The sequence below is a fragment of the Lolium rigidum genome, chromosome 1 (genome assembly GCF_022539505.1).
Source record: "Lolium rigidum isolate FL_2022 chromosome 1, APGP_CSIRO_Lrig_0.1, whole genome shotgun sequence".
NCBI lineage: Eukaryota > Viridiplantae > Streptophyta > Magnoliopsida > Poales > Poaceae > Lolium > Lolium rigidum.
In genome coordinates this window covers 117,885,100-117,908,076 of record NC_061508.1, presented here as the reverse complement: position 1 = coordinate 117,908,076, position 22,977 = coordinate 117,885,100, and the positions used below count along the sequence as shown (strand labels likewise).

The following is a 22,977-nucleotide window of genomic DNA, read 5'->3' as shown; positions in this document are numbered from 1 at the left end:
CAATGGAGTCAACTTCCGCATCAGCTATAATGAAAACCTAGACTAGTAATAGAAGGGAACCTTTCCCTAATCATAGCACCTAAGTAGTTAGATTTCTATAGCAAGCCAAGTAGCTCTTAAACTTGAGTTAGCAATAAGATAGACTACGAGTCGTTCTTCTGGAGCTTTATTTGAAGTTTTACCTCACTGTAAAGTAGGAGGTTGTGTGGATCTTATGTAAACAGCTCATGTGTACTTCTATAGACATACCTTGGACTCGCATATGTTTCTTTGTACCACTCGAGAGATGTAATATGAGTGGAACGGTGTTTCACTTGTGTTATGTCAACGACTTGTGTACTACACCATGCAGTGGTACGCTGGGTCATCACAGCTGGTATCAGAGCAAATGCTTTGACCCTAGGATTAAAACCCTTTAAAGGAGACCTATAGGTTTTGGTAGTGTCTATAGGAAGTGATTTAGCTAAGTCAACTATGCTAAACTAACCATTCTTTTGACTTGAGATGGGTATTCACTTGAGAATAATCCTGACACACTTGAGTCAATCTTGCTTATCTATATTTCTTAAATGAAGTTAATTAGTTATCTTGCTTCATTCCAAATAACTAGAACACCTTTGAAGCTTAAGATAATGGGTGGTAGTAGACCACAGTTGGTATACAACACATGGTAGTCCAAAGAGAGGATACAACCATAAGGAAGATATCCTATTGGAAGAAGTATACCAAGACATGTTATGGTCAAGTAAAAGTCAGTTAAAATATCCAATGAATGATGTTAAGTAACGGAGATAAGTTATATAAAGTAGTATATGTCTATGATGAGTCAATCATAGGAGGTAAGGAAGAATGATAGGAGTATTTAAGTCTACTTTTCATGGTAAAGTTGGTAATCATATATGATTCACTTGAGAATCATGATGTGAGGGAGTAGAACATCATAAGTGAGTTACCAGAAGTATGATGAGGAGTAGGATTTAAGGAATAGTTCGAAAGCTTAGGCCTTAAAATCCTAATAGATGTACCAAGTATGTTAGAACCATAGGCCTTAATTTAAAGAAGGCTTATTTAGAACATATCACATAGAGAAATCTTAGAGTTATATGTAGTATATTCTAAACAATCGTGTGTTTAGAGTAGACATGTTAGAACTAATTGTATTATAGGAAGTAGTCCTCAATAGCATATGTATATGGTATACTATTTTGTTAGTACTTCCAAAGAAAACTAGGTTAACTTCAACTATCCCAGGCCATTTTGTTTCAAGTTTGTCTCATTGCAAATGTGCAATTAAGATAAATGTTGAGACAAATAGTAGAAATTCACGTATTCGTGCTAAGTATCACAACCTAAACCTATCTTATGTGGTGTTATATATTGCACATCTACGTCTGATGTTTAGGGATGTCTTACCCAACTATTATATTCAGGCATATAAGGATGTGTATTATAAACACAAAGCTGAATCTTCTTGGATTTTATTGGATTTTCATTGTTTGACTAGATCCATACATGAAGTTTGACTTTGATATGCAAATGCATGTTGCAATATCAAGCTCTTACTTGATGTTATAGGTCTAGAGGGTAAAGGTATTCGTGTAAGGAAGTGACGAATTCTGAAGATTTTGAAGTCAAGAGCAGTGGCGGAGCCAGGATTGAAGCAAGCCCCGGGCCAAAAAAACTAAGCGCAAAAGTAACTACTAAAAAAAGTCTTGTAATACCACAAAAAAATTGGTACAGTACCAAGAATGAACATATATTTTCAGATCCATTGTTAATTCTTCAAGAACATGCATAATAAATAACTAAAAAACATAAATAGTTTAATGGGATACAAAATATGGTACCAAGTCACTAGTTCTGTGCGTCCGTGCCTCCCATGACTTCATCAACACTAGAAGAGGAACCAATACCTTCAAGAGAGCAAGATTTCTTATGGAAAAGCGGAAACATGAAGTGCAATAGAAAATCATTCATACAAATATGAAAACTTACCGAAACGACGAGGTAAAATTCCTCTCCGTGAGCTATATCCTTGAAAACGATATAAGATATCATCATCATTGATAGAGTGAAATACATCTCGTTCAATATAGCATACCATGTTATAATTCATCCAATCATCACCCATTTTATTCCTCAACTCGGTCTTGATAATGTTCATAGCCGAGAAAGCTCTCTCTACTGATGCCGTTGCAACGGGCAAAATCAATGCCAACTCAATAAGACGATACACCAAAGGAAAAGTAGTGTGTCTATCGGTCCTGAACCATCTTCACAGCAAGATTACCAAGGTCATGACAACTTAAAAAATCCGGATCACCTCTCACATCAGCAATGAATGTCTCAAGTTGGTTTCTAAGAACAAAAGAGATCTCATATATGGAGAAGTCATCAGCATACATCGCAGCAAGTTCAACAAGTTTGTCTTCATCAAAGTTAGCAAATGAGTTCTTTGGATCAAGACAAGCAATGCACCTCAACAACTGAGTTGATTTTTCAGCAAAGCGGTTATTCAACTCAACAATAATTTGGTCATGCACAACATTGAATATTTCATATCTAAAGCGGTGATAGTAAGTTACCATTGTACTTCCACGACCCCTGGAGCGACCTCGAGCGGGTATTGTATCATCCATGTTTGGTACTACAATTTTATATTTGACACAAAAGTCATTTGTCTCATTGAAGAGTTCATCCCAACCATTTTCTCGGATACCTTGAAGACTTTCCAATGTTACGCCAATCAAACTCACCAGCACGAACAATGTTTTGATCTTTCTTTTGCAAACAATGTGACAAATCATTAGTCTTGCCCAATAATCTGATCATAAGATGCAATATGAGAACAAACTCAAAGCTCTCCATCTGAGTAATCAAGCCACCAGCTGTGGTTCTCTGTGTAAGATTTTCTGCATCATCATGAACATTCTCTAATACATGAAGAACAGATTCCCACATTGAAATGAATCTACACAAAGTTTTATGGTGTGTGCCCCACCGTGTATCCCCAGGTTTTACAAGATTGGTTGCTTGGTTTTTTCCTCTTCCTGAAAATATTTCTCCAGACTCTAGTTTGCTCACCATTGTGTCATGTTGATGTTGGGCTACTTCATCATGTCTTTTACAAGAAGCATTAACAGTATTGACAATCAAAGTGGTGTTGTTAAAAAAATCCAATATGGAGGAACAACACTTGGCCACTGCAACAACCACTAACCGCAACTGATGGGCAAAGCAATGAATGTAAAATGCATATGGATTTTCATCAAGTATTAACCTTTGCAAGCCACGAAACTGCCCTCTCATGTTAGAAGCTCCATCATAACCTTGCCCTCTCAATTTGGACATAGATAAGCCATGATCAAGAAACATACCATCCAAAGCTGCCTTTAGTGAAGCTGCTCTCGTGTCAGGAACATGATTAATCCCAATAAATCTCTCAATCACATACCCTTTTTTGTCAACATACCTACATAAGACAAATAATCATTAGTAAACAAATAACTAACTAACATGTAAATAAAAAACAACAAACAAGCTACAAACCTCAAAACCATAGCCATTTGCTCCTTTATAGATGCATCTCTAGATTCATCAACAAGTAAAGAAAATTTCCGGTCACCAATATCGGCGATAATGGATCGGGTGGTCTCTTCCGCGCAAGCCTTGCACAAGTCCAACTGTATCTGATGAGAAGTCATCAAATGGTTTCCACCGGCACTTTCAAGCAAAGTCCTAGCATTTGGATCTTTTTTCTTGTACCATTTCATCATTTCCAAAAAGTTCACCGATTCTTTGAGCTAGGAGACTCATCATGGCCACGAAAAGCAAGTGCTTGCAACATAAGAAATCCGATAACACCTAAAATAATGATAAGACGAGCTTTGTATTGTTGTTGTTCCTTCACGGTACCACGCTCAATCACATGTGTCACTGATTGCCTTTGATTCTTGAAAGCCACATAACATTGTCTAGATTTATTATGAGCACTATCAAGTCCACCAACGTGTGCATTAAGAACACTAGGTCCATCTTTCCAATTTTTGAAGCCCACCTTAGTGAATGATTCAATGCCAAAGTTGTGTGCTTTACTTTGCTTAAAAAGAAAGCAATAGAAACAAAATGCAGCATTTTTATCAACACTATACTCTAACCAATCACCATGATTCTTGAACCAACTATCATGAAAGCTTCTAAGTCTACCGGCTTTTCCAAACGGTGTCCTCTTATATTTGTGACCAATAGGTTGGCATGGACCTAAATTAATATACTCCCTTCTAGCAACATCTTGTATGTTAGGATCTAAATCCTCAATAGGTATCCTAAGACCGGGATCCGAAATAATAACATTCATACCGACTCCGAGACGAGTATTTGCATTGGCAACACGATATGCAAGGTCATCACTTCCTTGAGATGCAATGGATGGTCCACTTTGGGGAGTCGGTTCAGTTTCAGTAGCATTTTCGCTTTGAGGAGTTTCTTCGCTTTGAGCAGTTTCTTGAAATTGAGGGTTCGTTGATGCATTCGATTTTGAGATCGATGGAAAAAATCTCTTCATCTTCTGTTCCTAAACATGAAATCAATTACAAACAATTGTTAAACCATACTTATTCATTATTTAGTCCAACTTCCTAAATCCTAATCCTTGTCTATTTGTAAAACAAAAAAAATTACCTAGTTCAATGAGCTGCCGAGAGATCAATGATCAATCACAATTTACTAGCAGCCTAGCAGGGACCCCGATCAGGAGTTGAGGCAGGTAGAGGCAGCCCGCAGCCGGGCAGCACTGCAGCAGATGGACGGATGCCGGAGGCGGCGGCGAGCCGGCGACGTACGCGCACGGCCGCACGTAGGCAGGGGGCGTCGGGCGGGCGGCGGCGGGTGTGTAGGCGCAGCGCTGTTTCTCGAACTGACGAAGATCTCGCGTGATCGCGTGGGCATATACCGGCGTACGGGCGTACCGGCGTAGTATCGTACGCGTAGCTGCGCACGGCCTGGGGAAAAGAGGATTCCTTGTTCAGCCGAGTTGGGCCAGCGCCCCGGGCCAACTTTTTTTTTTTCGTTATGGTAACTAGAAATTTTTCTGCGACCCGGGCCATGGCCCTTGTTGCCCTGGGCCTGGCTCCGCCCCTGGTCAAGAGGAAGGTTCACTAGAAGAAGGAAGTAAAGTTGTGGGAAGTAACAACAATAATCTGAAGTAAGGACCAATCAAAACTCATTTTTATCCTTAATGAAGGAGTACTTCAATATGGAAGTACCATGAAAGTGAGAAAGTTAGTGAATATGGAGCAGTAGAAGGGGAGCCATATTCATTCTGGAAGAAGGGAATGCAAGTGAAGTCACTTACAATACTATTTTCATAGTATCAACAAGTGGTTATCTTGCAAAACAAACCCTAGAAGAAGGAAAATAGACAAGTGAAGTCGCAGCTGGTATAATAAGACCGCAGCTGATATAGGATAACCATGAAGAGAAAGAATGTAAAGTGAGGTATGTCTTAACTAAAACTATCTAAGTAGCCACAGCTGGTAGGTAGATATTGACTAGAACCATAACATAGCCACAGCTGGTATCAAATAAGCCACATCTAGTACTAGATAGTCTACAGCTAGTAACAGATAGTCCACCGCTTAATCGTTCTTTCACTCTAAAGGAAAGAGGGATTCCGCAGCTGGTATCCCGTAGTTGGTAAATATTTAGTTGGAGGATTCACAATGGATATCCACAATTGTGTGGATACACCACAAAGAATTCTTCGTGAGACTCTAGAAAAGTACAAACTATAAGCTAGACCAAGACTAATCTTCTAACCTTGGAGTTTAATGATTAGAAGAAAGGAATTTTGAAGATCATTAGTAAACTCCAAGGGGAAGAGGAAGGCTGAAGGAGAAGTATTAAGATATTATTTGTAGTGTGAAAGACGAAGTAGAAGATCTGAACTGAAAGGAAGTCCGATCTTATTTTTATAAGGTTGTTGGGAAGTACCCATAGAAAAGTACTCTCAGGAGGTTGTCAGACCAGAAGCCGAAGTTCATATCTCGAGGAAGTAAGGGTAAAACCTTAACTTGAGTGGGTAATTGTAATTACTCGAAACCAAGAGAACTTAAGTAAGTCTTAGATAATGAAGTTGGAGGAAGAAGTTATCAGAGGACAATCAAAGCCTAAGGAAACAAAAGACTGAAGGGTTTGACCATACCAAAACTAATGATTATTAGAAAGATTCCTTTCATGGAACCTAAAGAACACCAAAAGGAAGATAACTAGTATAAACTAGAAGCCATGATTGGATGGACTAAATGAGTCTAATTCATTTGTAGGACTAAACAACCAGGACCATGCCTATTGTAAATACCTTACTAAGTACCATTACTTTCATCATGGTAGTAAGGGAAAACAATACCCTACCTTAAATAAATCTTTTAGACTTAAGGTTTGGACACCGCAGCTGGATTACCGCAGCTGGTAGAACCAAGCTTTGAGTACCCAAATAGGAAGATGTCACCACAACCATTAGTAAAGTCCATTAACAGAATAAGATGTCCTAATCCAAGAATCTTTGGAGGGTAAGCCTATAAGCTTAGAGTGTTGGAAGAAATCATAGAATTAGAGAAAGTATCAATGCCAGACATCAGAAGAATCCATGAAGGATCTGAACAAGGGATATATTCAATTATATCTAATGAGATCACTAGGGAGTTTGAACGGATGGTGATCTGTTCAAGACATTTCAACATTCCGAAACATGAGAGCGTACGAACTTCGGGACGAAGTTCAGTTTAAGGGGGAGAGGCTGTAATATCCCAGGTTTAGAGGCTATAAAATGAAAGAACACCAAAGTGTGCATTGCATTCATGCATAGAAAATCCAGGGAATTTTCGCGCTTCCAAATAAAACTTACCATAGTAACTGAAGTTTCACTTGACTTGCTGGAATTGAAGTAGATCATCAAGTCAAGCGCTATAAACTCCACTGTGATCTTTGCTAAAACCATGCTTTGGGTAGAGATGATTTGATCTATGGGCTAGATCAAATAGAATTAGTTTTACAACAAACAACACCTTAAGTAAGGATCAACTACAAGATCTTATAGAGGATCTCAACATGTCATTCCTTACAACAACACATGAATAATTATTCAATCCTAAATCAAGGGACACAATTAATTAAGACACTATTCTACACTTATCTTATCCATGTCTTCTACTAAATAAATGTTATTACCATGAGTCACATGGTATATCTTTTCAACTACAATACTTGAATCAAGTCAAGAACACTCATATTCATTCTTCATTAACCTTGACCATTCCAACCTTGTTTCCCAACTCATACCATTAAACCTTAGAGAAAGGAGAGAGTCATTCATATGCTTATATTATGCATTCCATAGAACCTAGTTTAATCTTCAACCTATCTGTGTGAGGTAAACCATTAATACTAATCAATGCTATAAGGAGTACAAGTCAAGTATTAAACCCTACTTGACCTAGCTCACACTTAATGGTAAGTAAGAACCTATTCTTCTAGTAATTATAGAGAGGCAAGTGTTGTGATCATTACCACTTGGTAATGATCATAAACTATATAGAGAAACCCTATCTATCCAGAAGAGCTCAACCTAAAGAGGTATACTCAAGTATATGGACTTATATTTGATCTTGGAAAGAGAACCATGACTCACTAATGAATTATTATTAGGCCAATACTTTGATCATTACAAATTGGGTGATGATCATAAAACCTAAGAATCTAAGTGAGTGTGTTGAGAGAAGTATATATTAAAGAAGAGAGACTAGTGAGGAATAAGTGGATCATGTCTAATGCAGGATCTTACCTTATAAATTGAGATGATAAGTTAAACTTATATATGTGATTAATAGATCTCCATCTTCACATGAAATGATAAATATATCAATAGTAGTTAACCCAGACCAATACTCATGCCTTGTGTAGTATTGATATGGTATTTAAACCTTGCCTATCCAAACACTTGAGACAAATCTAGTCACTAAAACATGATCAAAGCTTATACCATATCTTAATCCTAGTTGTGTATCACATAGGTGATCACCACTAAAACCCTAGATCACATTGGAATTTCAATCCAAGTACCACTTGGGAACATAAGTAGAACCCTACCATACATCATGCCTATTTATACTTAAAGTTAGTGAAGTATTCCCAAAACCATAAACCTTGTCATATGGAACTAATCTACATAAAATATTATGTCCTAACTTGTGTATCATAGATCACAAGTATCAACCAAGCTATATATACCTAGGGCCTAAATGTCATTTGGTGAGTAGAGTAAAACCAATATCCAATCCTACTTGATGTTCCAAATAATTGATTAGTTGACCAATAGGAATAATATGTTATAGTTTGGACCATCACCTTAGCAATTGAATTAACCAAGATAAGCATGGGAATTATCCTAAGTAATTCAAGCCAGAATTTGCTAAGCAAGATTAGTGAATATAGTGTTGATCCAACCACTCTTCTTGAACCCTTATGAATAATGTTTCACATAAAATCATGATCCCATTTCCATCCTTGTTTTCACCACTACTTTAAATACTAGCGATAATAAAATGAATTTGAACCTCAATATTGCTACAAAACACTAGCTAAACTTAATAACATGTTCCTCATGTATATATTTCAAACCACTTAAAATGGATTTGGTTCTCAAATAAAAAGAATTGAGATTAACACCTAAACCCATGTCTATTTTAATTATACCTCATCAAAACCCCAATCTAATCTAATATTAAATGTTTATTAAATAACACAACTATGTTGTGAGCATTATGTTCAAATTATATTGATAATAAAATATTTTAGCACCTGCAAAGCAAAATAGAATTCAAATTTGAATCCAAATAACAAATAGAAACCAGGAAATAAAAACAGAAAATAGAAAAGAAAAGAGAGAGAAAAGGGGCTTACCAGGCTTACTTTTCCAGCCACCATAGCCCACGCGAAGCCCAACAGCAGCCCACGAACGCCAGCTCAGCCTGACCCAGACACCGGTTCGATTAAATAGAAGAAAACCGTCTTCTTCTTCTTCTTGGAGCTCGACAACGCGACGCCAACCATCTGCCACCTCCTCGTCGGAGATAAGCGCAAGCCGGACGTCAACGAGACGCTCTAAACCTCGACCTATCAACCTCGCATCCGTCCTTATCCTTCCAGCGCTAAGATTTGTGCCCAGCTACACACCAACATCGCCGCCGCATCCAGACCATCACCGGCGGTGAGAAGATGATTCCGACCGTGTCTGCGGCTATAAATAGGCAAGAAGAAGCACCTCGCAACCCTAATGCCGCGCCACCTCTTCTCACTCTCTTTGCTGCTCTCTAACCTCCCCAATCACCGAAAATCACTGCCAGCACATCTCCGGCTAGCCGTCGATTCAAGCCTCCCCGGAGTCCAGTATTGGGTCGAGGAGGTGCGCCTTGAAGCCTTCTTCCTGCTGATCAAGCCATGCATCGGGGGAAGCACGGGAGACCGCGAATCGAGCACCTCTCTGCCGCCGACCATCGCCGGGAATGGCGAGACTGAGCTCGTCTCCGACCATCCCTGCCTCCATCGACCAAGCCATCCGCACCAAGGTGAATATGCGCACATCTGGAGCCTATTTTCGAGCCCAAGCATCCACCGTAGCGTATTTTAGGATCTTGGCCGGTGAGCGCCGCCACAGTCGGTGGTCACCGGAGTGGCTCCGGTCATCAATTTCTGGGGGCACCACTTCGGTGTTGTTCCGCGTAGCAAGCCGCATCTGGAGAACCCATCAGGCCGTCCCCTAGCGGCCGGAACAGCCGTCGCCGACGACCACTGCCTCGCCGGCGATGTGCCCCGTGCCTAGTCAGCGGTTGGACCTAGTCCACGCCCACGTGGCCACTGACCTAGAGATTGACCCCACATGTCAATGACTCGGGCTACATCTATCCCGCGTGTGAATAGCTATTTAGGTTTATTTCAAATTCCAGAAAATCACTGAAACTTTGCAAAATCATAGAAATTTCATTTCAACTCAGAAAAATATAAATAATATATCAAAATGCTCACAAAATTAAACTCTATCCAAATAAAATATAAAACAAAAATGTGTGTCAAAAAAAATTCACTTATTTTTAATCTTATTAAGTATGCCATTTCAATTATTTAAAATACAATTTGAATTCAACAATTTGAATTTAAACATATCTAATTCTCAAGTTAATTAGTTAAATCTTAATAACACTTATAAAACCCTAGTTTCTAATTAAACCCTAAACAGTAATTAGTTTAATTCTTAAACCTTTTAAAATAATTAAATGATAAGGCTATTATTAATTTTGTGCAAAGTACTTAACCACATTAATTCTAGAACCAAGTATTACTTTAAGTATTGGACCATAATTTAGAAACCCTAGTTTTATTATAAGTTAGAATCTGGATCCCATTATTTTATGTGATCATTCCAAAATGATTTAACTCTAAAACCCTAGTTGCTTATCCCATGTGATCATGTGAGATTTATTTGACATATAGAACCCTAATAAGCCACAATTGAATGCATGCTTATGATCCACTAGCATAAAACCAAGTCACATGAGATTATCATTTCATGTTCCTATTTTTAATTAAAACCTATATGATTCACTAGTACCACCTAGGTATAAACCCTAGCTTGTTAATATATTAGCACCACTGATTATCATACTTAGTATCACACCATTAGGATCAACTTCAATCATCAAACCCTAGTTGAACCATAGTGATGAACCCTAATACCAATCTTGTAGTAATACATATTATATGCTGCTATTTGTGACGCCCCAAAACCGGTACCGTGAGGATCCCAGCGAATCCGCCGAAATCCGCACGATATCGATTTTAGGAGACGCACCACCAAGCGCCTCGTACACGCCGAAGCATGCACGCGATGCGGGTGGAATCAATCACGAGCGGTAACATTACAACAGGATTACAATAGAGCCACAAGATACAGATATATTACAACAACGACTCCAACGAGTCAAGATTCAAATATACAATACAAAGATCCAAATCATACAGAAGATCAAATACATCCGAGTACGGACAAGATACAAATTTGGACTAAGAGTCCTGAAGATAACCAGATGGCGTCCATAACCCCGCCTGTGCCAAGCCGGAAGGGTAACCTCGCTAACGTCGTCTTCATCGAACATATCTTCATACCTGCCCGGTTATGTCCCGTAGAAGCATCAGTAAGTACGGGTTCGTACTTAACAAGACTTCAAGACGCATAAGCATTCGTCAACCAGTCATCCTTTGTACTTCGTGCACGCAGGGGACTTAGAGGACGCAAGAGGAACGTCATAGGCAATATGGCGGGGTTAAGCTGCAGCCGCGCAAGCACTAAAAACCTATAGAGACACTCTACAACATTCGTCTAAACGAGAGAAGGTGAGAGAGCGCATAAACTAACAGCTCTATACTCGCAAACATAACACAGCCCGATGCGTTCCCCCCCCGCAAGGAAGTACTTACAAGGGCACTCACATGGTTGACAAGTTTTACCCAGGTTTTATTGAAGTTGTGCTAACTTACTACGCAAGTTATTAGTATTGAAACAACGGGTGTAAGTTGTCTATGGTCGAGTCATACAGACTCCAAGTCGTCTATAACCGCGGACACGGCTTATCGATAAGATTTAACCCCGCAGGGTGCCCAAATGTGCCCACACGCACGATCAACTCCAAAGGCAATGGCAAAAAGGTGGAGCATCACGACTCGCACTCTCCTTCACGACAACAATGTCCAGGAAGCCACCTAACTAAGTTGAACCCGTATCGAAGTCCGACCGAATCTCCGAAGCGGACCTAGCTATTGCGTGCACGGCTTCCGAGGGTCAAAACACACACAGGGGCGAATGACCCGCTTCAGCATGCGATAAACGCTCAGGCCGCAAACCTATACGTGCATACCGTAAACAAGGGATACAAGGCACCCAGGGGCTTCCCAAAGTAAATAAGTAACAGTCGGGCATGCACGCAAACAACAAATGGTAAAACATTACGAAACTAGTTGTGGTCACTGGACAAAGCTGTAGATTCCGACAGTGGTCGAGGGAGACCCAAAAACATACCCACGTGTGGTTAGAGCGCTCAGTCTCGGAACAGATAACAAGAACTCGGGGTCCTAGATTTTTAAAGAAACACAAGTGAGCCGTCATAAAACGAGCAACTGACTCACCGATGCCTCCGCTAACAACTATTAACAAGTAACCATGATACCCTCAACAGATATATCCATAAACCATGTGTCATGAACTTCCAACAGATAACCCGATAAGATAACGGTAACGGTAACGAGATATAAAAAGCACTAGCATGCACTACGACTCGCAAGGCAGACCCGATAACCAAACAATAGTTGTAGGTGGTTGGTGGAGGCAATATAGGCTGCTTGAGGTAACAAGTGGAAGGGACACGTGACAAGAACGCAACTCAAGGATAGCATAAGGGAGAAGGCAAAATAAAATAGGTGAGCGACTCCCGCAGGGACAGGAGTATAGGGAAATGCTTGCCTGTTAAAACTTGCCGAGGGACATCCGGAGAACTTGTCGTATCTCACCGCACCACTTCACGATCCTATCCGGGAAGAAGCAAATGCTACAACAACCAACGGATGCACATCTTACTACTACGGCAAAAGAATCGGCATGATCATGATATGATATGCATGGCATGGCAAACATGATGCGATGCAACTTAACCAATTTAAGCGGGATCGGAATCCCAACATACAAGTTAGGGTTCATGTTATTTTTCTACCGACAATATTAAATGATGATTAGCATGGCAAAGACAAGGCATGAGTGAGGTACACAAAACTAAATGAAACCGGGACAACAATTAAATTATATCCCATATATTTCATATGTTATCGATTAGTGATAATGCAAACTATCACGAAATTATATTATGCATGAGGCAACAACAAGCATGGATGGCATATTCATGTTCTTCACATTTTTCTGATCGAAATTCATATATAACACATTTGATTTGAAGCTATAGATTAGAAGATATAAAATAAACATGTTTGTAACTGAAATAGAAGAAACAGAAAAGACATGAGGGAAACTGGGAGGTGATGCTTTGTTTGCCTGTCAAAACTGAAGCGAGAAAAGATACAGGCAGTGGACCGGCGAGACAGACACGCATGAGATAGATAGCTAGAAGCTGAGCAAGCAGCAGATGGATCAATTGATGCCGTGCCAAACTAGCAGGTTAGGAGGTGGATGGATGGGAGTTGCATACGGGTGAAGCTAAGCAATCAGGCAGCTAGCTGGATCAAGGAACGTGGTGCATAGCTAGCTAGCTAAGCAGCCAAGCTAGCAGGTGGATCGATTGGGTTGTGTGTGCTAGCTGAAACAAAAGTGTAGAAGTGGTGCAGTTGGTTGTATGCGTGAAGCGACAGCGAGCAAACAACCCATGACCCAAATGATTTACTGCCAGCAGAGCTAGTTGTGTTCGTGTAACGTGCAGGATGGAACAGCAAAAGCTGCGGCTGTTCTAAAAACTGAAACAGACACGAAGACGGTGTTAAAATAAAAGAAAGATGTTGCATGTGAACACCTGGAATTGGAACTTCTCCTGGGCATGGATCGAATTTGCTAGCCAGTGGAATTGATCGGTTTAGCTGACATAAAAGGATCAGGTGTTAACTGAAACTGAACAGGTACCACAAAAAGAAAAAGGATGTGCGCCTCCAGGATCCTGGAACTTCAGAGATTAGATCAAGAGCAGGACCAAACAGACTACTAGCGAATTGTGATAGGAACCATGTACGTGGCAAAGTGGATTAACGCTGGCGGGAGGACGGTGCAGATACAGATTAACCACAAGGTCATGTTCATGGCAGATACAGCAGCGGCAGCCAACAGAACGACAACTACCATAGACAAAGAGCAAGATGACATGGATGAAAGGTCGCGGCGCTCACCCTGGGCTTGATGGCGAAGTGGGCGAGCTCGGGGACGACGGAGGAGCACCGGAGTGATCGCAGATGGTTGAAGACGCTGGCGGCCGGAGCGGAGGTCGAGGACGGCCTTGCCCATCCAGAGCAGCCCCGACTCCTTGAAGGCGACGAGGATGTAGCGGAGATCAAGGCGGTTCCATTCCCGCCGTCGGCGCGATGGACAGCGGCGAGAGACGGCGTCGCGGTTGAGGATTTTTGTCCAGCGGTGGTTAACTGAATTTTCTGAAGAAGAATTTCTGCCTGCTGTTGGCGTGGAGAAAGGGAAGGAGGACAGCGGCAGGCAAGAGGAGGAAAACAGAGCTAGGGTTAGCCTTCATCTGATGGGAATTAGGTGGGGAAAGGATGGAGAGGAAGGCGTGCTCCATGTGGCTGTGCTTGCTCTTAGAGATAAAGCAGATTGAGGGGACTGGTTGCTGCGTGACCCGTCCAGGAATACAAGGAAGATATTGCGATGTTAGACTGTAGGAAGTTGAGCTGCTTCAATCTTCTTCGTGCTTCCCTTTCTTCAGATTTGATTCTCGGCCAAAGGAAAAGAAAAACAGAGGAAGAGTTTGAAAAAGATTTGAAATCTTTATTTTATTGTAAAAAAATTTGCAAACATTTATAAAATAATTTGTATATGGTTTTCTTTGAAAATAAGAAGAAAGATGGGAGGTTTTATTAAACCATATGAGAAGGCAACACAAATTATTTTTTTTATTGGAAATCATTTTTATTTGATAAAATCTTGTGGATGATATGATGCATGATGACATGATTATGCATAAAATAAAAGGAACAAGCAAATCTAATAGGGGTATTATCCCGGGCCGTTACAATCGACACCACTAACAAGGAACCTCGCCCCGAGGTTCCACGTCAAACCAAGGGGGAGTTGGTTAAACTATCGAGTCTTTCTTGTACCATGTTGACAAACACCCGACCTCGGCTTGGAACCTTCTTCTAACGCGGTATTGATCTTCTCGACACCACTAACAAGAAGTCATTGTCCCGCTGTCGATGATACGCTTTTCGTCGAGACCTCTGAAGATCGGACCTAATAGGTGAGGGGCAAGAATCGTCCAACCCGCGTAGAGACCTAAGACTCATAAAACTCAGATAAGAGAGAAGTCCCAAAACTCGCATAGATATGATGAGAAAGAATAGAGGTAAGGAGAAAAATAGAGCTAATCAGATCTATCCAACGAGATTTTCAGAAAATAGGTTTCGACACTCTAAACTCAACGACCGTTGGCAAGGTTATCCTACAGGCTGGACTAGTGGGGTACCGTCAACCTGATGCTCTGATACCAACTTGTGACGCCCCAAAACCGGTACCGTGAGGATCCCAAATGAATCCACCGAAATCCGCATGATATCGATTTTAGGAGACGCACCACCAAGCGCCTCGTACACGCCGAAGCATGCACGCGATGCGGGTGGAATCAATCACGAGCGGTAACATTACAACAGGATTACAATAGAGCCACAAGATACAGATATATTACAACAACGACTCCAACGAGTCAAGATTCAAATATACAATACAAAGATCCAAATCATACGTAAGATCAAATACATCCGAGTACCTGGACAAGATACAAATTTGGACTAAGAGTCCTGAAGATAACCAGTGGCGTCCATAACCCTGCCTAGGCCAAGCCGGAAGGGTAACCTCGCTAACGTCGTCTTCATCGAACATATCTTCATACCTGCCCGGTTATGTCCCGTAGAAGCAGCAGTAAGTACGGGTTCGTACTTAACAAGACTTCAAGACGCATAAGCATTCGTCAACCAGTCATCCTTTGTACTTCAGGCACGCAGGGGACTTAGAGGACGCAAGAGGAACGTCATAGGAAATATGGTGGGGTTAAGCGGCAGCGCGCAAACACTAAAAACCTATAGAGACACTCTACAACATTCGTCTAAACAGAGAAGGTGAGAGAGCACATAAACTAACAGTTCTATACTCTGCAAACATAACACAGCCGATGCGTTCCCCCCTCGCAAGGAAGTACTTACAAGGGCACTCACATGGTTGACAAGTTTTACCCAGGTTTTATTGAAGTTGTGCTAACTTACTACGCAAGTTATTAGTATTGAAACAACGGGTGTAAGTTGTCTATGGTCGAGTCATACAGCTCCAAGTCGTCCATAACCGCGGACACGGCTTATCGATAAGATTTAACCCTGCAGGGGTGCCCAAATGTACCCACACGCACGATCAACTCCAAAGGCAATGGCAAAAAGGTGGAGCATCACGACTCGCACTCTCCTTCACGACAACAATGTCCAGGAAGCCACCTAACTAAGTTGAACCCGTATCGAAGTCCGGCCGAATCTCCGAAGCGGACCTAGCTATTGCGTGCACGGCTTCCGAGGGTCAAAACACACACAGGGACGAATGACCCGCTTCAAAGATGCGATAAACGCTCAGTGCCGCAAACCTATACGTGCATACCGTAAACAAGGGATACAAGGCACCCATGGGCTTCCCAAAGTAAATAAGTAACAAGTCGGCATGCACGCAAACAAAAAATGGTAAAACATTACGAAACTAGTTGTGGTCACTCGGACAAAGCCGTAGATTCCTAAGCAGTGGTCGAGGGAGACCCAAAAACATACACACGTGTGGTTAGAGCGCTCGACCTCTGAATCGTATAACAAGAACTCGGGGTCCTAGATTTTTAAAGAAACACAAGTGAGCCGTCATAAAACGAGCAACTGACTCACCGATGCCTCCGCTAACAACTATTAACAAGTAACCATGATACCCTCAACGTATATATCCATAAACCATGTGTCATGAACTTCCAACAGATAACCCGATAAGATAACGGTAACGGTAACGAGATATAAAAAGCACTATCATGCACTACGACTCGCAAGGCAGACCCGATAACCAAACAATAGTTGTAGGTGGTTGGTGGAGGCAATATAGGCTGCTTGAGGTAACAAGTGGAAGGGACACGTGACAAGAACGCAACTCAAGGATAGCATAAGGGAGAAGGCAAAATAAAATAGGTGAGCGACTCCTGCAGGGACAGGAGTATAGGGAAATGCTTGCCTGTTAAAACTTGCCGAGGGACATCCGGAGAACTTGTCGTATCTCACCGCACCACTTCACGATCCTATCGGGGAAGAAGCAAATGCTACAATAACCAACGGATGCACATCTTACTACTACGGCAAAAGAATCGGCATGATCATGATATGATATGCATGGCATGGCAAACATGATGCGATGCAACTTAACCAATTTAAGCGGGATCGGAATCCCAACATACAAGTTAGGGTTCATGTTATTTTTCTACCGACAATATTAAATGGTGATTAGCATGGCAAAGACAAGGCATGAGTGAGCTACACAAAATTAAATGAAACCGGGACAACAATTAAATTATATCCCATATATTTCATATGCTATCGATTAGTGATAATGCAAACTATCACGAAATTATATTATGCATGAGGCAACAACAAGCATGGATGGCATATTCATGTTCTTCACATTTTTCTGATCGAAATTCATATATAACACATTTGATTTGAAGCTATAGATTAGAAGATATAAAATAAACATGTTTGTAACTGAAATAGAAGAAACAGAAAAGACATGAGGGAAACTGGGAGGTGATGCTTTGTTTGCCTGTCAAAACTGAAGCGAGAAAAGATACAGGCAGTGGACCGGCGAGACAGACACGCATGAGATAGATAGCTAGAAGCTGAGCAAGCAGCAGATGGATCAATTGATGCCGTGCCAAACTAGCAGGTTAGGAGGTGGATGGATGGGAGTTGCATACGGGTGAAGCTAAGCAATCAGGCAGCTAGCTGGATCAAGGAACGTGGTGCATAGCTAGCTAGCTAAGCAGCCAAGCTAGCAGGTGGATCGATTGGGTTGTGTGTGCTAGCTGAAACAAAAGTGTAGAAGTGGTGCAGTTGGTTGTATGCGTGAAGCGACAGCGAGCAAACAACCCATGACCCAAATGATTTACTGCCAGCAGAGCTAGTTGTGTTCGTGTAACGTGCAGGATGGAACAGCAAAAGCTGCGGCTGTTCTAAAAACTGAAACAGACACGAAGACGGTGTTAAAATAAAAGAAAGATGTTGCATGTGAACACCTGGAATTGGAACTTCTCCTGGGCATGGATCGAATTTGCTAGCCAGTGGAATTGATCGGTTTAGCTGACATAAAGGATCAGGTGTTAACTGAAACTGAACAGGTACCACAAAAAGAAAAAGGATGTGCGCCTCCAGGATCCTGGAACTTCAGAGATTAGATCAAGAGCAGGACCAAACAGACTACTAGCGAATTGTGATAGGAACCATGTACGTGGCAAAGTGGATTAACGCTGGCGGGAGGACGGTGCAGATACAGATTAACCACAAGGTCATGTTCATGGCAGATACAGCAGCGGCAGCCAACAGAACGACAACTACCATAGACAAAGAGCAAGATGACATGGATGAAAGGTCGCGGCGCTCACCCTGGGCTTGATGGCGAAGTGGGCGAGCTCGGGGACGACGGAGGAGCACCGGAGTGATCGCAGATGGTTGAAGACGCTGGCGGCCGGAGCGGAGGTCGAGGACGGCCTTGCCCATCCAGAGCAGCCCCGACTCCTTGAAGGCGACGAGGATGTAGCGGAGATCAAGGCGGTTCCATTCCCGCCGTCGGCGCGATGGACAGCGGCGAGAGACGGCGTCGCGGTTGAGGATTTTTGTCCAGCGGTGGTTAACTGAATTTTCTGAAGAAGAATTTCTGCCTGCTGTTGGCGTGGAGAAAGGGAAGGAGGACAGCGGCAGGCAAGAGGAGGAAAACAGAGCTAGGGTTAGCCTTCATCTGATGGGAATTAGGTGGGGAAAGGATGGAGAGGAAGGCGTGCTCCATGTGGCTGTGCTTGCTCTTAGAGATAAAGCAGATTGAGGGGACTGGTTGCTGCGTGACCCGTCCAGGAATACAAGGAAGATATTGCGATGTTAGACTGTAGGAAGTTGAGCTGCTTCAATCTTCTTCGTGCTTCCCTTTCTTCAGATTTGATTCTCGGCCAAAGGAAAAGAAAAACAGAGGAAGAGTTTGAAAAAGATTTGAAATCTTTATTTTATTGTAAAAAAATTTGCAAACATTTATAAAATAATTTGTATATGGTTTTCTTTGAAAATAAGAAGAAAGATGGGAGGTTTTATTAAACCATATGAGAAGGCAACACAAATTTTTTTTTATTGGAAATCATTTTTATTTGATAAAGTCTTGTGGATGATATGATGCATGATGACATGATTATGAATAAAATAAAAGGAACAAGCAAATCTAATAGGGGTATTATCCCGGGCCGTTACACTATTCCACTAAACCCTACTTAGGAAATGATAAGCCACTTAGCTTAGAAACCATTAGAGATTATTTAGTAAAGCAAATGTGAAGTCATAGTAAACCTAATAAAAAACCTATGGAACCATCTTAATAACCATCCCTTAATATGATGTATAGGGGGAACCATGGTAATAACCCTATCAATACTTCCTACTTGTAAACCATTCTACTTAAAGAACCCAACTAGTTCCTATTAGTGAACTAAATGAACCCAATAGTAAACCCTAGAGTTACATAGCTCCTATGTATAGTAGTTCATATTCTCATTTAACATGTTCTTCAAAAGTTATTCTTTTTAAGTACAAATGTCAATCAAACCTTAGAAGCCCTAATCCTTCTTTGAAATACTCATTATTCTTACACAACATGTTCTTCAAAAGTTATTCTTTTGAAGTATATTATAAGTAATTATCAACCATGTTCTGTAGAACTTAAAATTGACAACTGTTCTTTATATATTATTCCACCACTATTATTTATGTGTATGATTGTTATGATGTCTTATATCACTTGGTTATGATGCTAATATAACCAAACCCTAATAAGAACCTTGTTTGAGAACCATTATAAAAGTGCAACCAACCCTAAAGAAATCCTTACAACTCATACATCCTAAATCATCGAGGTTAGGTTACGCTCGGGACGATTGCATCTCATACTATGCATTATAGCATCTTTGCTAGTTCTTTAAACATTGTCCTTACCGGACGATGATGGTATTTCAGCATTTGGAGTTCTCACGTATCGAAGCTTTTGCCCGCATAATCTTGCAGCCAAGAAAGGCAAGTTCATCGCTTGCTCATGTCATTTGATTATTTGTATCAAACTATATGCAAAGTACTATACTTATCACTCATGCATTGAAAATCAAAGTATTATTTTACAATTATGAATATGACTATGTGGTGGGCAATGGAACCATGGTATGTGTTGATATGGTGGAGGTTCCATTGCATGGGTACTACTCATCTAGGACTAAGTACCAATGCCGTCCAGTGATTCTAGCGCCGTACATATCGCGTTATCCATAAGATCTAAAATGGCTCTGGGGAAGTCAGCTGTATCTTTTCCCTTCTGCACGCCAACGGACTGGTAGAGCTGCGGGGTGTTGGAGGCACTGCCGTAGATTGGGATAGCCTTTTAAATCCCCATCCATTAGTGATGTTTAGATCTACGGTCTATGATGGATTGTCCGGAGTACAACGTGAGTAAAGCCGTATTATCGGGAGAAGTCTACTGGGGGTGTACGGTTGGACAAAAGGGTGGGTTTGCAGGGTCGCGGAGAAGGCAGTGATTGGCTTGGTTCTTATACTGGGCCTCACACCAAAGGAAGTGTGGACGAGGATATACTCTCGGCCGGCAACAAGGATAAGTTCTCTTATGGGGTAAAGTAACGCACCTCTGCATAGGGTATCAAGAATTGTGACTATCACTCCCTGTTCCGGGAAGGGAACTGTGAACGCGGCAGGAAAGGAACTCCACGAAGTTCTGTTCAACCTGTGAAGACTGACGGGCATAGTTTTCAGAATAAAATAAACCTTTTGAAGAAATGTTTACAAAAACTTGCATTGGCCTATGACTTTCTGGTCTATGGCTGTAGCTAGTGCATGATACACCTATTTCCTAATATGAACTTGCTGAGTACGCTCGTACTCATTCCCTCCCATTTGAACCCCTTCTTAGATCAAGGCACCAAAGGAGAAACTACCGTGGAACTCGAAGACAAAGGAGTCAACTGCAACAAGATGAAGAATCCAGTCAAAGAAGTCAATGGAGTCAACTTCCGCATCAGCCTATAATGAAAACCTAGACTAGTAATAGAAGGGAACCTTTCCCTAATCATAGCACCTAAGTAGTTAGATTTCTATAGCAAGCCAAGTAGCTCTTAAACTTGAGTTAGCAATAAGATAGACTACGAGTCGTTCTTCTGGAGCTTTATTTGAAGTTTTACCTCACTATAAAGTAGGAGGTTGTGTGGATCTTATGTAAACAGCTCATGTGTACTTCTATAGACATACCTTGGACTCGCATATGTTTCTGTTGTAGCTCTCTGAGAGATGTAATATGAGTGGAACGGTGTTTCACTTGTGTTATGTCAACGACTTGTGTACTACACCATGCAGTGGTACGCTGGGTCATCACACACTTATTGTTATTTGGTTGGAAACAAAAAATGCCTCATATTGTCTTGAATAATTTGATACTTGGCAATTGTTTTGAGCTCTCAAGTAGATCAAGTTTAAGCTCTTGCATCATGTAGTTTAAACCTATTAGTGGAGAACTACCGTAGAGCTTGTTGAAATTGGTTTGCATGATTGGTCTCTCTAAGGTCTAGATATTTTCTGGTAAAAGTGTTTGAGCAACAAGGAAGACGGTGTAGAGTATTATAATGCTTGCAATATGTTCTTATGTAAGTTTTGCTGTACCGGTTCATACTTGTGTTTGCTTCAAACAACCTTGGTAGCCAAAGCCTTGTACTGAGAGGGAAAGCTTCTCGTGCATCCAAAATCTTGAGCCAAAACCTATGCCATGTGTGTCCACCATACCTACCTACTGTGTGATATTTCTCTGCCATTCCAAGTAAATACTGCATGTGCTACCTTTAAACAATTCAAAAGTTATTATCTCTTATTTGTGTCAATGTTTTATAGCTCATGAGGAAGTATGTGGTGTTTTATCTTTCAATCTTGTTGGGCAGACACTCGCCAATGGATTAGTGGCTTCATCCGCTTATCCAATAATTTTGCAAAAAGAGCTGGCAATGGGGTTCCCAGCCCCAATTAATTAACTTTCATTAATAATTCTCTTCACATGTTTTGCCCTGATTCGTCAGTAAGCAACTTAATTTTGCAAATAGACACTCCTTCATGGTATGTGAAATGTTGGAAGGCACCCGAGGATTCGGTTAGCCATGGCTTGTGAAAGCAAAAGGTTGGGAGGAGTGTCATCCATAAATAAAACTAAAGTACATGTGTAAACAAAAGAGAAGAGGGATGATCTACCTTGCTGGTAGAGATAACGTCCTTCATGGGAGCCGCTCTTTGAAAGTCTGTTTGATTAGGGGGTTAGAGTGCCCACTACCATTCGTTGAAAGCAACAAACACCTCTCAAAACTTTACTTTTATGCTCTCTATATGATTTCAAAACTTAAAAAGCTCTAGCACATGATTTAATCCCTGCTTCCCTCTGCGAAGGGCCTTTCTTTTACTTTATGTTGAGTCAGTATACCTACTTCCTTCCATCTTAGAAGCAAACACTTGTGTCAACTGTGCATTGATTCTTACATACTTTCTTATTGCACTTATTATTTGTTGACTGCCAAAACCCACCGGCGGGCAGCGGCCTTGTCAACACCGTAGAGCCGGGGGGAGCCTAGAGCTGCGGCTGGCTGAGACCCCTCCGAGCGACGGCCCGCAATGCTCTTCTGGTCACACGCGGCGTTGCGAAGTGCAAGGGCGTGCCACCTGACCTATACCCGGTCGGGAAGGTGATGAGATTGCCTCGCTTAGTTTCCCGCAGGGCATACATGTAAACGTTAAATACGAGCCTCGATCGGCTCTCGGGTTATCCCGTGAATCGGCTCAAAGAGCCGATCCACCCAT

At 41.4% G+C, this 22,977-nt stretch overlaps 2 protein-coding genes across 2 annotated transcripts in view; both read right to left on the bottom strand.

The window, feature by feature from the left end:
• Nucleotides 1-12,685: 12,685 nt before the first annotated feature.
• LOC124650654 lies at nucleotides 12,686-15,378 on the bottom strand. The gene is made up of 3 exons (XM_047190170.1): nucleotides 15,343-15,378; nucleotides 13,990-14,325; nucleotides 12,686-13,686 (listed from the first exon to the last, which is right to left on the bottom strand). Exons 1-3 carry the CDS (start codon nucleotides 15,376-15,378, stop codon nucleotides 13,366-13,368), a joined length of 693 nt encoding a protein of 230 aa, XP_047046126.1. The 3' UTR covers nucleotides 12,686-13,365.
• Nucleotides 15,379-17,188: 1,810 nt separating this feature from the next.
• The window catches only part of LOC124650643, a 14,474-nt gene continuing 8,685 nt past the window's right edge, over nucleotides 17,189-22,977 (bottom strand). The window contains exons 2-3 of the mRNA XM_047190161.1: nucleotides 18,492-18,827; nucleotides 17,189-18,189 (exon numbers count right to left, since the gene is read on the bottom strand). Of these exons, the coding sequence (XP_047046117.1) occupies nucleotides 17,869-18,189; nucleotides 18,492-18,827 (657 nt within the window). The 3' untranslated portion in view covers nucleotides 17,189-17,868. The remainder of the gene's footprint in view (nucleotides 18,190-18,491; nucleotides 18,828-22,977) is intronic.